General features: G+C 38.7%; 1 protein-coding gene across 1 annotated transcript in view; it reads right to left on the bottom strand.

The window, feature by feature from the left end:
- Window positions 1-16,127, bottom strand: part of TFAP2D (transcription factor AP-2 delta) — a 48,450-nt gene that overhangs the window by 20,209 nt on the left and 12,114 nt on the right. The window contains exons 4-5 of the mRNA XM_070738017.1: window positions 2,649-2,814; window positions 2,279-2,397 (exon numbers count right to left, since the gene is read on the bottom strand). Of these exons, the coding sequence (XP_070594118.1) occupies window positions 2,279-2,397; window positions 2,649-2,814 (285 nt within the window). The remainder of the gene's footprint in view (window positions 1-2,278; window positions 2,398-2,648; window positions 2,815-16,127) is intronic.

A 16,127-nucleotide genomic window follows, 5' to 3' on the forward strand; every position in this document is an offset into this window, starting at 1 on the left:
AAAAAGTTCTTACCAAGGGAAAAGGGGTATGTAGGATCAAAAATTCACAGCAATCACAGTTCACAAATTTCAACTTTGGTTAGAAAGAATGATATACAGTGTTCCCTCGATTTTCGCGGGGATGCGTTCCGAGACTACCTGTGAAAGTCGAATTTCCGCGAAGTAGAGATGCGGAAGTAAATACACTATTTTTTGCTATGAACAGTATCACAGGCCTTCCCTTAACACTTTAAACCCCTAAATTGCAATTTCCCATTCCCTTAGCAACCATTTAGTTTATTACTCACCATGTTTATTTATTAAAATTTATTAAAAAAATATTTATTAAAGGCAGATGAAAGTTTGGCGATGACATATGACGTCATTGGGCGGGGAAAACCGTGGTATAGGGAAAAAACCTGTGAAGTATTTTTTTAATTAATATTTTTGAAAAAATGTGGTATAGACTTTTCGCGAAGTTTGAACCCGCGAAAATCAAGGGAACACTGTACTCCTAAAAGGGGAGTGGCAAACTGGTATTTGACACTGTAATCATATTAATTTGTTCTTGCATGGTTCAGGAAAACAGCACCACATTGCTCATTTCCTACCTAGATAGGGAACTGACATAGAGATTGCTATCTATAACAGAACTACAAATGAACCATTGTGAAGGCCTCAGAAAAATAAATCTTCCCCAGGAGGAAGTAATATGATGTAGCTCTAGCTGCTATGGCTATTTTTTTTGGCTCATCATATTTGTTCTTAGCCACCATATCACTTTGTGCCGGAATGGAAGTAGTGGCTGGCAACCCAAATGAACTTAGCTATCGATTTATAGTTAAAGTTATAAAAACAATGTTCTGAAGGTTTGTTACACCAGGGAAAATCTGAAGAAGTTTGTTGAAGATGTGGAGAAAAGTGCTAGAGTTCTACAGAGGATGATGATGGCAATTTATGATCTATTCTGTGCAGATGATAAAGATAAAGGATAAAAGTCAAACTATTTTATCACCCCAAGAAAAGGCAGCTAATAATCTGAAAAATGATCTTGCTTTGCAGTATAAAATACAAATGGCATCTAGAAGAGGGTTTCCGCAGGTTCTGAATAGTTCTGGAGAAGTGGTAGCAGAAAGTTTGGGTAGTTCGGAGAACCAGTATATACCACCTCTGACTGGCCCCATCCCATCTATTATCTGGCTCCTGAGTCCCAGCTGATTGGGAGGAAATGAGGATTTTGCAATAACCATGCCCTGGAGCCAGGAGAGAATGGAGATTTTACAGTATCCTTCCCCTGGAGTGAGATGGAGATTTTACAGTATCCTTCCCCTGCTACTCCCCCCAAGCCCCCCCCCCAAAAAAACCACACCCACCAAGCCATGGCCACAAAACCAGTAGTAAAAAATTTGAATCCCACCACTGATAGCATTTCTGTATTATCAAATTTTGAGAAGGAGGGATGCACAATGGAATCTCAGTGTAGTTAGTTAAGTTTATCAAGTGAGGCTAAGAGAAAAAGACTGCTGTTGCCTACAAATATTCAGGAGTTGTGTGCTGATATTTTTTTTTTAAAATCAAATCCTAAGAGCCCACATCAGCCATAATCTGATTTGTGGAGAAGGCTGAGATATTGAACAGTTTCTCCTAAGCCATGGATGTATTTCATATTTTCCTGTCCTCTATGAGGAAATGTAAACCATGATGGAGAAACACAAGACTTCCTTTTCTACTTTCTACCCATCCTCCTGCAAAACTAAAGCTGCAAAAGTGCTATACTGTACATTATTTCTAGCTACCAAAGACTTTATTTCTTATCAGTTCTCCCAACTGAGGCTGTCGTGAGGGTTTGAAAAAAAAAAAGGAATTGGCATGAGACTATTAATTTTTTAAAATTTTCTTTTTCTATTTCCCCCTCCCCACTCCATTCTCTCTCCAATTATTTCTCTACCTAACATAAAAATTTAGAAGTGAATTACCATGGGAATCTTCAGGAATCATGCCATTTCCATTAAATTCCTGATTTTACAGTCTTTGTCTAATGATTTTTAAGAGTCTTCTCATTTGTTTCTGAGTTCTCAGAAATGTAAGTGTAGCCCAGGAGCAGAACAGCTGTGGGTTGCTTCCGGTTTGGACCCATTCTTAGAACTGGTAGCAATGGTGGTGGGATGCTCCACCCACCCTCCATATTCAGAAGTGTCACAACTGTGAGCACGCACACAAACCAGTGGCAAAATATTGTACAACCCACCACTGGAGCAGAAGCCAAAAAGTCTAACATCACAGTTAGAACAAATCTTACCTTCCACCAAGGATGTCAAGAGGGTAACATTGGCTGCTTTTCTCCTTCCGGCAGGCAGATTGAGGCCCAGTCTGTCCAATTTCTCTCTTAAACACCGCCCTCCATTTTTGGATTTTGCTCTATCAGGAAAGAAATGTGGAGGAAGGTGAAAACAATCTTCTCTTTGCCTTTGCTGGCATCTGTTTTCGATTATTTGATTATTTACAAACATCCCCAATCTCTGCTTAAGCACTGCATGTTCCTAGTTTGAAATTTAATAACTTTTCTGCTACAAGGATAAATACAATGAAAAATAAGCAAGGAAATAGGTGCTCTTCTTCCTTCTTTTAATCTTTATTTGCCCATAGGCACTTTGCTTTTTGTTTCTCACCTTCTCAAAATCCCTCCCAAAAGAGAAGCATTGAGACATTCTGGTGGAGATAATCGCCTTTTCACTTCTGCAATGGTCACTTTGTATTTGGAAGTGGAGCTGAGTAAGGACAAGCGACCAGGAACTGAGCAAAAGAGATCCGTGGGATTAACGACACAGGTACCACCTGAAATGTAGATTAAAGTACATTGTTATGAGGTTCAGTCTCTTGTCAGCTGAAATGGTATTGATGACACTGAAATCATTGCCAGGTTTATCACTTTCAAAAGCATATCTCAATAAGCAGTACATCTGACATTCTAAAAGTACAAAAGTAATTCATAAATAGAGATACAACTTAGATTAGGTGGAGATCTTTATTTCTTTTATTGTGAATAAAGGAAAACCACACGTGTGGGCTTCCATTTAAAACAACTGCTGGTATCAGATGAAGGTAGAAACATTGAGTGGAAAGAAATGCCTAACACACTGCAATAGCCACAATAAATTGCAATTAAGCCCGCATAATGCCATATTCACAATGATGCCATAACCCAAATTATAATTATAATTCCATTATAATTCTTGTGTCACAGTGTCTGGTGCAAGCTCCTGAATTGTGCGATGCTGTCACTACACTGTGTTATTTGCTTCCCCCTTACTTCTTGTGTGGATCCATAAGCCATGGATCTAAATTTCCATATGCCTGTCTAAAGGTTGTGGCACATGAATTCATGGCCCTTTAGATTAAAAAACAGACAATCAGTACCCCAATCCATATATCCAGGAGTGAGTTCTAACTTATCTTGCTGCTCGTTCGCTTCCTCCCATGCTATGTGGCCGCAGCACACAAAGTGTACACAGTGTCAAAAAATTTAAACATTTTTTAAAAGCCAAAAACAAGATGGCAACCACATGCACAGTGCCAGAAACTCAGCTTCTGTGCACACTCACAAAGAAACAAAAATAAAAAAATTCCCCCAAAAAAATTTCCAAAAAAAGATGGTGGTGCCCATGGACCATCATTGACCAAACCCGTTCCATGACATCATTATGACATCACCAACAAGTCACTACCAGATCGGGCAAAGTGGCCCCAACTGAGAGGAACCCACCTCTGCATATATTGGTCCCTGTTCTGCCTTAGCCAGCTGTGGGACCTTGAATCTGCATGACCTTGGGACCTTTCAGCTCTGGGAAGAAGGCAAAGGCAAACCATTTCTACAAATCCTGCCCAGGAAATTACCAGGAGTCAAGACTGAGTTAAAGATCCATCTTTATTTATGCCATCTCTATATATCATGCTTTTGCACTCAGACATAGATTCCTTTTCAAAATTCAATTAGTGTTGTTGGCATTCTGACATTTAAAAAAAACCCTGAGTTGTTTCAGGAAACCTTTGAGATATGAAGTGACTCCACTTTTTCCTGGTTTGGATGTGTGTGGAATTGGTCGGATGAATTTTATCTTTTTATTTTATTTTGATTTTTTATTCTGATGGGTATAAATCTAATAAATAAAGAAATACAATTTGTTATCATTAACGTCAGATATTTGTCCCAATTCCTAGCTGTAAATAGTAATAGTTATACAGGTATACTAAAATGCCAGTATGATGAGAAAGATTACAGAAACACATAATTGATGGATGATTCTTATCTTTCCATAATGTTACTGATTTAAAATTATTATTATTATTTATTATTATTAAAAGAAGAGAAGCAATTACATTATTCTTTTATTTGTTCATTTTATTTGGTAACTATCCTCCATTGAAAAGGTGACAAAACAAAATAAAAACTGAAAATATCATGAAGGCTAGTAAAAAAATTAATACAATGAGTACTAGTGAAACCAGAACTACTGTGTAGTGGGCTTCAGCAGGCAAGAAACAGACCATAATAAAAACAACAACATTTATTGACTGAAAATTGGAACTGAGAAACTGCAGGTAAATCCCTGTAATTTATTTTTTAGGCCAGCAGTCCATGGACCACTGGTGGTCCATGAGAAAATGTTGGTGGTCTGCAGAAAAAATTATTAGCATTTTTTATATTGCACTAAATCAGAAGTCCTGAAACTATGGCCTCCGGGCTGGATACTTGCAATTAAAGCTATTGCTGCAGAGAGTCTCCCCCTTCAGGGTCTTTTTGTGCTGGTCGGAGGGTGTGTTGGTGAAGAGCTGGAGGGCCTCATTGCAGTGGGACTGCATCATGGCTTGAAATTGGCTGACCATCTCAGCCCACTGACCCTCTAGGTATGGGCCCCTGGCCTTTCACTCCCACAGGACTTCTCTCTGCTTGGAAAGTCTATGCTCCCAGTCCTCATTGAGGTGCTTCTGCTGAGCCTCCTTCTTGGCCAGATCCAATTTGAACTGAGACAGCTATTTTGCCAACTCTTCTTAGTTCCAACAACTGCTTCCTGTTGGGTCCTTAAGGAGCCCTGGTGGTCAGGTGAGGAGTGGCTGGGAAGGGAGGGTTAGAGGTCCATGAGACACCGTTGACATCAGTGACTTCAAGTTGGCCACTCCCACCCAATCGCATGGTCACCTAGCCACACCGACCCAGCCAATCATTAGGCAGATCAAATTTGCAGTCCATGGGATTTAAAATTATGAATTTAGTGGTTCCTGAGATCCAAAAGGTTGGGGATACCCATAGGGCCTTAACCAATCATAATATTTGAAAAAGCACACCCAAATATGAATGTTTTGTAAATACATTACAAAAACCACATTTGCTATCATATTTTTTAATTAATCATGAAAGCTGAATCAAAGATTGCTTCAGTATCATATCAATGGAACCAATAACTTATGTATTTCTTCACAGAGAGAGTTCCACATTTGGGACTTCACCACAGAAAGGACCTTGTTATATGTCACTCACCTTATATATTTTCTTTATTTTCTTTTGTGGCCTTTAAAAATTTATAATATATATTTAACTCAATATACTGTATTACTTTCAGATCCATGTGTCTTATTGCATCATACTATCTTTCTAACATTTGCTGTGAAGGGCATCATCTTCCTACAAAAGGACATGTACCTTCATATCTCAAAACAATGCACCTCTAATATCACCACAAAGATTCCTTGTACAGTACTTCATTCAAGAATAGATCCAACGAACAAAGAGGTATATTACTTTCTCAGCACCCTCCTTGCTTTGTAAGAATCCACTTATTCTTACAAATTTCCATTACATAAGCTCTTCTTACATATGGCAACAAACCTTCAACTCCATATTCAAATGGGATATTTTATAATTCAAGCTATTCTATTTCATTATGAGAAAATGCTATCTTTTAAAAAAAGGAGATATCTAGCATAAAAACTATAGTGATTATTGAGCTCTTGGCCCAAAGAATGGAAAACAGTCCCCTATGTAATAGGTTACCATGTGTTTTGGTGTGTAAGACACACCAAATATATAAGACACACTAGAGTTTTGGGGGAGAAAAATAGGAGGGGGGGGGAAACTACCTACCAGGCAGTGATGGACTGCCAAAACATTTATTGCCATGCTGTGGGCATGGTTTATATTGTAGGTGTGATTGGATGGTCATGTGACTGGGTAGGAGTGACTTGCCAGTCATGTGACCAGGTGGGAGTGGCTTGACAATCATATGATTGCGTGCAGTTTAAAAGTTATGTGACTGGGTGAAAGTGGCTTACTGACCAAAGTAAGTTTTCAAATAGGTGCTTGGACTCTTTTTCGGTTGAATAAATCACATTATTTAAATAGCCACAAAAAGGACAAATGATAGCCAGCATTATTTGTTGAGGAGCACAGTAACATTTTAAGGTTTTGTACTGGACCTACAAGGTTCAGTATGCTAACAGATTAGGCAAGTAGCTCGATTTTCTTTAATTGCTATAAAAGTTCAGTTCTAGAGAATCACACTCCATGGAAGCAAATGGCTGGAGGGAGAGGCAAAGACAGAATTTTATTTTCTTCTGCTAATCAGTTGCTGAAACTGGATCCAAGAAGGTAAGTCAATAACTATAACTGCCTATAGAATGTTCAAATTATTAGACTTATTCTTTAAAGATTGCTTTATTATTGTGCTAGACAACAAAATGAAGAAACTTTTTAAATTAATGCTCCAACATGCATGTGTATGCTGGCCAGTTGAATTTTGGCTCGCACAGAGGCTCTGGGAGGGCATTTTTGGCTTCCAGACAGCCTCCGGAGGGATGGGGGATTTTATTTTCCCTTCTTAGGTTCCAGGGAAGTCTTTGGAGCCTGGGGAGGGTGAAACATGAGCTTACTGGGTCCATCAGAATTTAGGAAACAGGCCATTTATGGCCTCCAGAGGGCCTCTGGGGGGCGGGGGAAGCTGTTTTCGCCCTCCACAGGTATTGAATTGTGGGTGTGGGGCATGCGCGATAGCGCACGAGCATGCTCTTTCAGCACCCGAAGAAAAAAAAGGTTCGCCATCACTGGTATATATCATCTGTGCTGTTTGCTGTTTGCCAAATTGCTGGGAGGCAGAGGCCTTTTTTCCTTGTTTTCCTCCTCCCAAACAAAGGTGCATTTTATACTCTGGTGCATCTTATATTTCGAAAAATATGGTACTTCAGAAATATAAGAAAAAGGGTAAGATATTATTTATTTTCCATGCTATACATAAAACAACCTAAACTAATTTTTTTCTCATTCACACATTTTCAGTATAGGTAGTTCTTGATTTATGACCAATCGCTTAGCAACTATTCAAAATTATAACAGATCCCCCCACCCAAAGCCATTTTATGACCTGATTTTAAGTTATGACAGTCATACCACCAGAGTGACATGATTGCATTTTGGATATTTGCCCTCTGGTTTATCTTTATAGATATTTGTAGCATCCCATGGTCATGGGACCATGATCTTTTTGTTGCTGTTGTATTCTGGTATTTACTTCAGGTCTCTGGCAAAAAACCCCACCCCATTAATGGATAAAACAGATTTATTTAATGACCATGGCAGTCATTTAACTACCACAAAAATGTCATAAAATTGGGTCTGATCACATGTTGAATCATTTAACAACCCCAACAGTTTAAGACCAAAATTCAGAAGCCAATTACATTCGTAAGTTGAGAACTACATGTAAGTTAGTGGAAAGCAAAAATCTGCCCTGCATACTCAGCAAATGTCTTAAAGAACAGACTCCCAATCAGATATAATCTTTTTTTTAGGGCAAAGGATTTTGTTGTCTATTATACATGTCCATGACCTTCCTTAAAGGACAAATTTGACAATTTTCAGGTGTTCCACCTGAACATCCATGAATTGGCCTTCCCCAACCCAATTTTCTCTATTATTTCCACTGAAGTGATTGTTTTTATCTTATTTAGTCTATACTAGTGATGGCAAACCTTTTTTTTTCTTGGGTGCCAAAAGGGCATGCCCATACCCATAATGCAATGCCCTCCCTGTGCAATGCGTGCACAGCCCCCCATGCTGCTCCCCATGCGCATGTATGCAGGCCTCACTTAAAGCCTCTGGACTTCTGGTAGGCTCATTGAGTCTGTTTTTTGGCCATCGACAGGCTCCAGAGGCTTTCCTGAAGCCTGTGGAGGGTGAAAACGTCCTCCCCCTGCCCTCCAAAAAGCCAAAAATCAGCTGGTCAGCAAGCGCATGCATGCTGGAGCTGACATAGAGCCCTCAGATATGGCACGCATGCCATAGGTTCACCATCATGGGTCTATACCTGTATAATTGCTACTTACTTCTATCTTGGTTCTACTCTAGAATCACATCATGGTCATTATAAATGTTCGACGAATTTCTATAATGAGAAGCAGCATAAGAAAACTTCTTATATATTTTCAAGAGTCACATAAATAAACACACTGAATGATCAAAAATATATTTCCCAAAATGGAACACCTTTTGCTTTATGTGATAAATGAAAACAATGATTTCTGAAATCCAATTGTTGTGGCCAGCCAGCTGGTAGCAGATCCCTCCGGAGAAGAGGCTGATGTGGTGAAGTGTCAGTGGCCTGTGCAGCTGATACCCAAGTTGGACAGAGAGGAGGCTGGCAAGGACTCATTGCTAGAGGCAGAGGCTCAGTCAGGACCTTCAAAATCTCCTGCACCTCACATCAGTGATGAGAAAGAAGAAGAGGAGCTTCTTCTTAATGCACAGGCACACAGAGCTGCCAAAAGGCAGGAATGGTTCCTCAGGAGGAGGTCTCCTTAGGAGTAAAGCTTGGGGGCTAGTTGGGCACTCCCCTAGCCTATTTAATGGATGGCGATGACAGCAACAACTTTCCAGGAAACAACATTTTTTCTTTCAGGTGCCTCTGTAGTCTGAAAACATCTGCTCAGCTTATCTGTTTTAGCGTTTATCCTGCGGACTGCTTCTAGGCATTTTGCCAACCTTTGTAAGCTTCTTGAGATATCTACGACTAATTGCTTAGACTTAATTTATGACTTTATGGACTTCTGTTAGCTGCTAATGTCGTTTAATTAACAGCTGGTTTTTCAAGAAAAGACTGCTTTAATTTGTGTTTTTGTGTGTCAACTACTAAGCAAGATTATTAGGAGTCCTTAATTGAGTAAACATAGGTTTGAACAAACTGCATGTGTGCTACATTCTTTCTGATTTGTAGCTGGGGCAGAACACCAATTTTCTTAATTTATTTATTAGATTTGTATGCCGCCCCTCTCCGTAGACTTGGGGGTGTAAGAATTTACAAAGGGATACAAATGTTAGTTCCACATTAAGTTAATTGAATGTATATCCCAGTAAAACCAACAAGTTAGTAAAACATAGCACTCCAATGACTTTAAAACAGTATAAATGCCAGAAACATCTCACCAAGGTGTGTTTGATTCATCTGCAATAGAAATTGGCATTTCAGAGAAAACCAGGCTCGCTTGGTGGGTGGCATATACATTTAATAAATAAACAAATAAATATTTAAACATTATATTGTGCACTTGTTGACATTAGTCTATATACTAGATTTCATTCAGTCAAAAAGTAATTAATCAACTTAGTTGAAGGCACAATATAGTTTACAATACAATTTATTTGTATGCTTGCATATAAGTAAAATATTACTACAGCATGGCTCTTTATCTTGCAACATCGAAGATAAACTGAGACAGATTTTAAAGACAAGGTAGAAATGAATCAATGAAATTTAAATATTTATTTGCTATAGTCCAGCCTTATTTGTACAGTCAATGTGTGCTGAATTCATAACTGTACCATTTATTAACAGCATTTTGTTCAAATCTTTTTCATTGAAAGCTTCGTTATTTGGTAAAACCAATTGCACGAGGCACTACGGCAAAGTTTTAAAACACAACTGGCTCATAAAGTGGTATCACTTGAAATGGTACAAATAGTGAAGGTTAAAAAGAAAATAAAGGGCTGAAATCCCAAAAGGAATACTAAGTGCTTTTCCAAAATTTAGTAGATTTATGGACTGTCTTTTGGACCATCCTCTTACATCACCTATTCTGCACCTCTCTCTTTCTCTATCACACAATCTTGCCCCAGCCAGCCCCCACCTGTAGGAACCAAACTTTTTTTGAAAGCCCCCTTGAATTCTAAAGGCAGTTCCTTTATGGGATGTCCACTACTGCTATTATTTGACAAGCTCAAGGCCAAATCTGCCTTGAGCATGAAAAACTAGCTGTGCATTTCCTTGGATCTCAGCCAGCGAGAATAAAGACACATTTTGAAACAGAGGGAAATGCCCATTTAGGCATTTCATCAGCCATGTTGGTAAGCTGGAATCTACAGTTCTAAGCAGCCTTTCTGGTTGAGGGTACCATGCAGCTGTTGCTCAGCCACCAGAGTACCAGATAAAGGGCTCAGCCATTGAATGAAGGGGAGGAAAATGCCTCTGGAAGGAAAAAAACAGCAGTTCTTGAGCATGCCTACCATTATGGCCTTTAGAATATTGCTGTTTCCCTCCGTATACGATGGTAATAGTCTCAGTTTTCAGTTTCTCTTTTTTTTCATTTTCCTTAACCAGACATTTTTTTATTTCACTACCATGTGCTTTTTGTCAAGACGTAGAAGATATTGGCATTGACCTGTTTTGCAGTTTTGAGCAGAGATGCTTCTAAGTGCAGTTCCAGCCCTACAAAATTGGCAGTGTACTATTTTCCTGTCTTTCCCAACCCTCTATTTCCCCCTTAACAGCAAAAGCACAGGGGCCTCAGATGAAACATGTCCGGTGTGTGTGTGTGTGGTCCTATTTTCCTGTCTGAGTAAACAGAGTGAGCAAATTTTGTGGTGTTTGAAATACTACAACAATGCCCAGTCTATTTGCATCAATTGACAAGGAGTGGAAAATACTAACTTACATCATAACCTTATTAGCTCCCCGCTGTCAGCCAAACAACTCTAATTCAGGTCTAGCATTTTCTTTAGCCTTATTCAGTTCTTAATCTTAAATCTTAAAGTAGCAGTTGCTGTAATGCAAGGGTCCCCAAACTTCGCAACTTTAAGACTTGTGGACTTCAACTCCCAGAATTCTTTCCACAAGTCTTAAAATTGCCAAGCTTGAAGACCTCTGCTATAATGAATACCTAGCTGAATAGTTTTCAGTCTAATGGGGATTTAATATGCCATCAAAATAAAATACCATTTTAAAAATATATTTTATATATTAAAAAATAGGTAAACCAATTATTTGTTTGTACTTTTCTCCTAGCAAACTTTGATTTTTTTCCCTGTTTATAACAATTTTATTAATTTATATTACATTTTAAAAACTCTTTGATGACCCTAATGGTACTTTTCTATTTGAGAAGTGCATTTTGCATAGCTGATTTATGGCTTGAACTCTAGACATATTTTTTCCCTGCCACAGTTTTCCCTTTGGCTTTAAAAAATAATTTATTAGAAATGTTGAACATAACACAATATACAAAATAAATCAGAACAAAGATAGTAAATAAGAAATAGACATGCAAGGAAGAAACTGTGAAAAAAAGAAAGAAAAAAATAAGTTGTGCCTTCCATCCTATGGAGTAATTCTCATCATAAATTCCCCCCCAAATTCTTGGTCTCCTTCTGGAGTTCAATTGTGACAAAGACAATTAATTGCAATCAGTACCATTTGGAAATTCAAAAGGTTTTAGCTCTTTTCTACATTTTCCGTTTGTTTACTAAAATATTTTGGATTTTTTCCCTCTAATGGTCAATGCATCTGCTTTTGTTTATTATGTTGCAATACATTTTTATTTTATTCCCTAGTTTTAAATAGCCAAACTCAACTCAAACACATTTTCTTAATTCCTAATGATATTTCTTATTAACATGGATTCCAGTACATTCAATTCTTTATTATAACTGACTGAAGTATCACCAAATAGTATTTCTGAATTTGCTATAAATTTTCATCAAAGTAGATTATACTAAAAAAAAAAAAAAGCAAAAGCAGTGGAGGAAGACAAAAATAAAACTGACTGTATACGTATTTAATCAAATGTTGTAACCCTACATTCCCAAGAAGAATTGTGAAGTGTTAGAGGGAAGGAAACGGAAAAAGGAATGGGACATACAATTTTATTGTTCTCTAAATTACAATTCCATTTGCTTCTTACATTGTTTTGAGATCCAGTAAATGATTGTTTCTTAATAATGCTAACATATACAGTGCCCTTATTTTAAAAGCATACAGACTTTTCTAGAAAGATATTTCTGTGTGGATCTTTTTCTACGTCTTTTTAATTGTTTTCCTCCCTCCCTCCCTGATTCACATAGGGGTTCCTTATCAGAGTTTTGATATGCTCACTCCATTAGGCAGCTTCATCATTTTTACTTGCCTTGAGTCTCCAGAGAAGAATGAAAGAAGGAACAAGAATTCTTTCTTGAGTTCCCTAGTATTCCAGGACTTTTGTTAAGCTGCCCTCAGTGACACCTGATTTATCCTTTCCAAATGCTGCAGTCCACTCTGTGGAACACTTTCAAATCCTGCTTGATTGTGCTGTAGGCTCAGCTACAGATTTCTCCACCAGCTGTAATTGGATTCAAACCATACCTCCACCATACGCAGAACACTGGCAATGTCTAATAGCCAACAACAACCTTCTTGCCTAACACTTCTGCCCTTTCATACATTTTCATCAAAAGTCCATTATGTCTGCTCTCAGGTGTCTGAATTAAGCAGGAAGCTTCTAAGCAACTAATGGTCCCTTTGAGACCATTTGCCATCATTCACTCACCTTTCCACAAAACAGAATTAATCCCTGCTAGATATTGCTCGGTACTAATGATGGAAATGAGTGTCCAACTCCAGATCCAGCCCTCTGTTATCAAGAGTTACCTTCTCCTCTACATCCAGTTGGTAGATATGTAGAGAGGAGAAGTAAAGAAAAAGATAACTTCTTCATGCAAACGAAGTCAGATACTACTATTGCTAGTGTACTAGGAGTCAGTTTGACGTAGTGGTTAAGACGCCAGGCTAGAAACCAGGAGTTCTAATCCTACCTAAGGCAGAAAACCAACTAGGTGACCTTGCATCAGATCCTCTCTTTCATCCCTAAGAAGGAAACATGACAAACCATTTCTAAGAAAATTGCATGGATTTATCCAAGGCAGTTTCAGGGATCAAAACTGACTGTAAGACTCATATTCGCATTAGCTTAAACAATGAATAGAAGTTAAATTACATAGTCTCACCTAGTGATTAAAGTCATTTCATTTATTTTAATTAAAAGATTTGTAAGACCACCCATTTAAAAGTACAATCCTGGGCAACCGTACAAATCTAATAAATAAATGTAATTCAGGCATTCTTGAAATAAATTTCTATAATTAAAGTTACTCCAAAGCTATTTAGGAGGGCAGTACATTTTAAGAAATTAGAAAAGTGTTTTTCTCTATTCTATAATATTCCATAATTAATCTATTGAGTGAATTAAAATGTGATATCAAGGCTGCAAATTTATTTTTATTTGTCTGCTAATAGTTCTCAAGCAGTTCTCTTTTTTTTGGGGGGGGGGGGGGGTTAGTTTATGTTTTCGGTGCATAGCATTACAAACAATAAAAAGGATGAATGAGGAAAAGATTGTGCCAGAAATCTCTACAAGTGATATCTTTGCTTTCTCCATTCACCATGGTGTGTGCCAGACTTTCTTTTCTGCCAATAAGGATGCCCGGAAACAGATAAATACACATTATGAAACTCTATTAGTAGCTGGGGCAGCAGCAGTATTACTTTCAAGTCTATGCAATTTTCTGGCCCTTAGGTTAGGTTAGGTTTATTGGATTTATATGCCGCCCCTCTCCGCAAACTCGGGGCGGCTCACAACAATAATAAAAAACAGTACAGTACATAATACCAAATCCAATGCCCACCCATCTGGTTACAATTTAAATTAATAATCTCATAAAAACAGTATATATAAAAAACAGGCACACAGTCAATCAATCAACAAAACAACATGGGCAAGAGGGAGGTGTTTTAGTTCCCCCATGCCTGACGGCAAAGGTGGGTCTTAAGGAGTTTACGAAAGGCAGGGAGGGTGGGGGCAATCCTAATCTCAGGGGGGAGCTGGTTCCAGAGGGTCGGGGCCCCCACAGAGAAGGCTCTTCCCCTGGGTCCCGCCAGACGACATTGTTTAGTCAACGGGACCCGGAGAAGGCCAACTCTGTGGGACCTAACCGGTCACTGGGATTCGTGCGGCAGGAGGCGGTCCCGAAGATATTCTGGTCCGGTGCCATGAAGGGCTTTATAGGTCATAACCAACACTTTGAATTGTGACCGGAAACTGATCGGCAGCCAATGCAGACTGCGGAGTGTTGGAGTGATATGGGCATACTTGGAGAAGCCCATAATTGCTCTCGCAGCTGCATTCTGCACGATCTGAAGTTTCCGAACACTTTTCAAAGGTAGCCCCATGTAGAGAGCGTTACAGTAGTCGAGCCTCGAGGTGATGAGGGCATGAGTGACTGTGAGCAATGACTCCCTTAATTTTTTCCCCCTAACATCAGCAAAGGTTTCTTCTTCTTGGAGGTTGCCAAGAAATGGAAAGACGCCATTTAATGCCAGATCAACTTGATCCAGCACAAAGAGCCTTGATCCTGCATTGCTAAAAAAAAAAAATGCTTCCTATCCTTATTGCAAACTTTGATCCCAGTTATCAGGATTTGCAGGGGCAAACTGTTTGCTCTCACTTTTGTTGTCTCCCTTTGGACAGCAGAAGGGAAACGGGCATTGTGGTTATCAGTATAATAACAGAAGAGTTCAATAAAGACTGAGATCATTATTTTTTGCAGTGTGTGTGAGAGAGAGAGGGGTGGGTGGGGGATGGATAAACTCTAACTCCCATCAGTCTCAACCAACTCTAACAATACTGTTGTATATTGGAAACTCCACATTCAACTATGTCAAATCCAACAACATCTGGAGGGTCACAAATCCTCATCTCTATTCTAAATACAAAGGATTGGCCTCTTGATTTTCCTTTATAAGGAAGAACTCAATGCTCTGATCAGTTAAAAAAATGCCTCCTTCTGACTCCTTCTCTGCCTGTGATATCCCTATTCCTTAAAAAAAACCCGGTAAAGATCACCTTAAATGGACTTAGCCTGTGGGGTGTAATATCATACATCCCTTCCAGCTATATACTGGCAAATAGGAATGAAATACTGACTGAAACAGCCTTGATACAATCTTTTTGTGATGGCACGGAGGTTCTTTTTTATGCTGTGACCTGCTGGTACACATCATACATAGTTGAATGCCATGAATATTATCCCTTCCAGTGCTTCATCAATATGCACACGTGCAATGAAAATGCATACCAGGATAAAGATATGTGGGAACTGAAGGACTGAGAACCAGTTAAAAATTGTGGAACACTTTTTTGAATAAGCAAAAGCTTATTAGAGGTACACCATCTAATTCCAAACATTTACATCAAGAAGAAGAAGAAGAAGGAGAAGGAGAAGGAGAAGGAAGAAGAAGAAGAGGAGGAGGAGGCGGAGGAGGAGGAGGAAGAAGAAGAAGAAGAAGAAGAAGAAGAAGAAGAAGAAGAAGAAGAAGAAGAAGAAGAAGAAGAAGAGGGTTGTCCACCTCTGTTGAACTTTGGATCAGTGCACAGACCTGTTGCATTAACCTTAATTGTATCTTAATGTGCATTTCTTTTTCAACGTGAATCCAACTTGCTTCAAATTAGGTTGAATGTGTAATCCATTACTTCATAACTTGCTTCTTCATAAAGTTTGTAACCCCTCCATTTTAAATGCAGTCTTTCCATTAATTAAGGGTAAATTCTATTGACTTCGAAGTCTTTATTGGGCAATATTTAGAGAAGGTTCAATCCTATGGAAATCAATCATTCTTAGAATTAGTTTCCTGTACTTTGGGGTGGAAGTGGAGAGCACGGATGGAGCTCCCTGAGTAGGTTTTCTTCCCACCCTATGTATTTTATTTCAGCGATTTTAACAGACATTTATTTATTTATTAGATTTGTATGCCGCCCCTCTCCGTAAACTCGGGGCGGCTCACAACCGGACATTTCCTCTG

The sequence above is a fragment of the Erythrolamprus reginae genome, chromosome 1 (genome assembly GCF_031021105.1).
Source record: "Erythrolamprus reginae isolate rEryReg1 chromosome 1, rEryReg1.hap1, whole genome shotgun sequence".
NCBI lineage: Eukaryota > Metazoa > Chordata > Lepidosauria > Squamata > Dipsadidae > Erythrolamprus > Erythrolamprus reginae.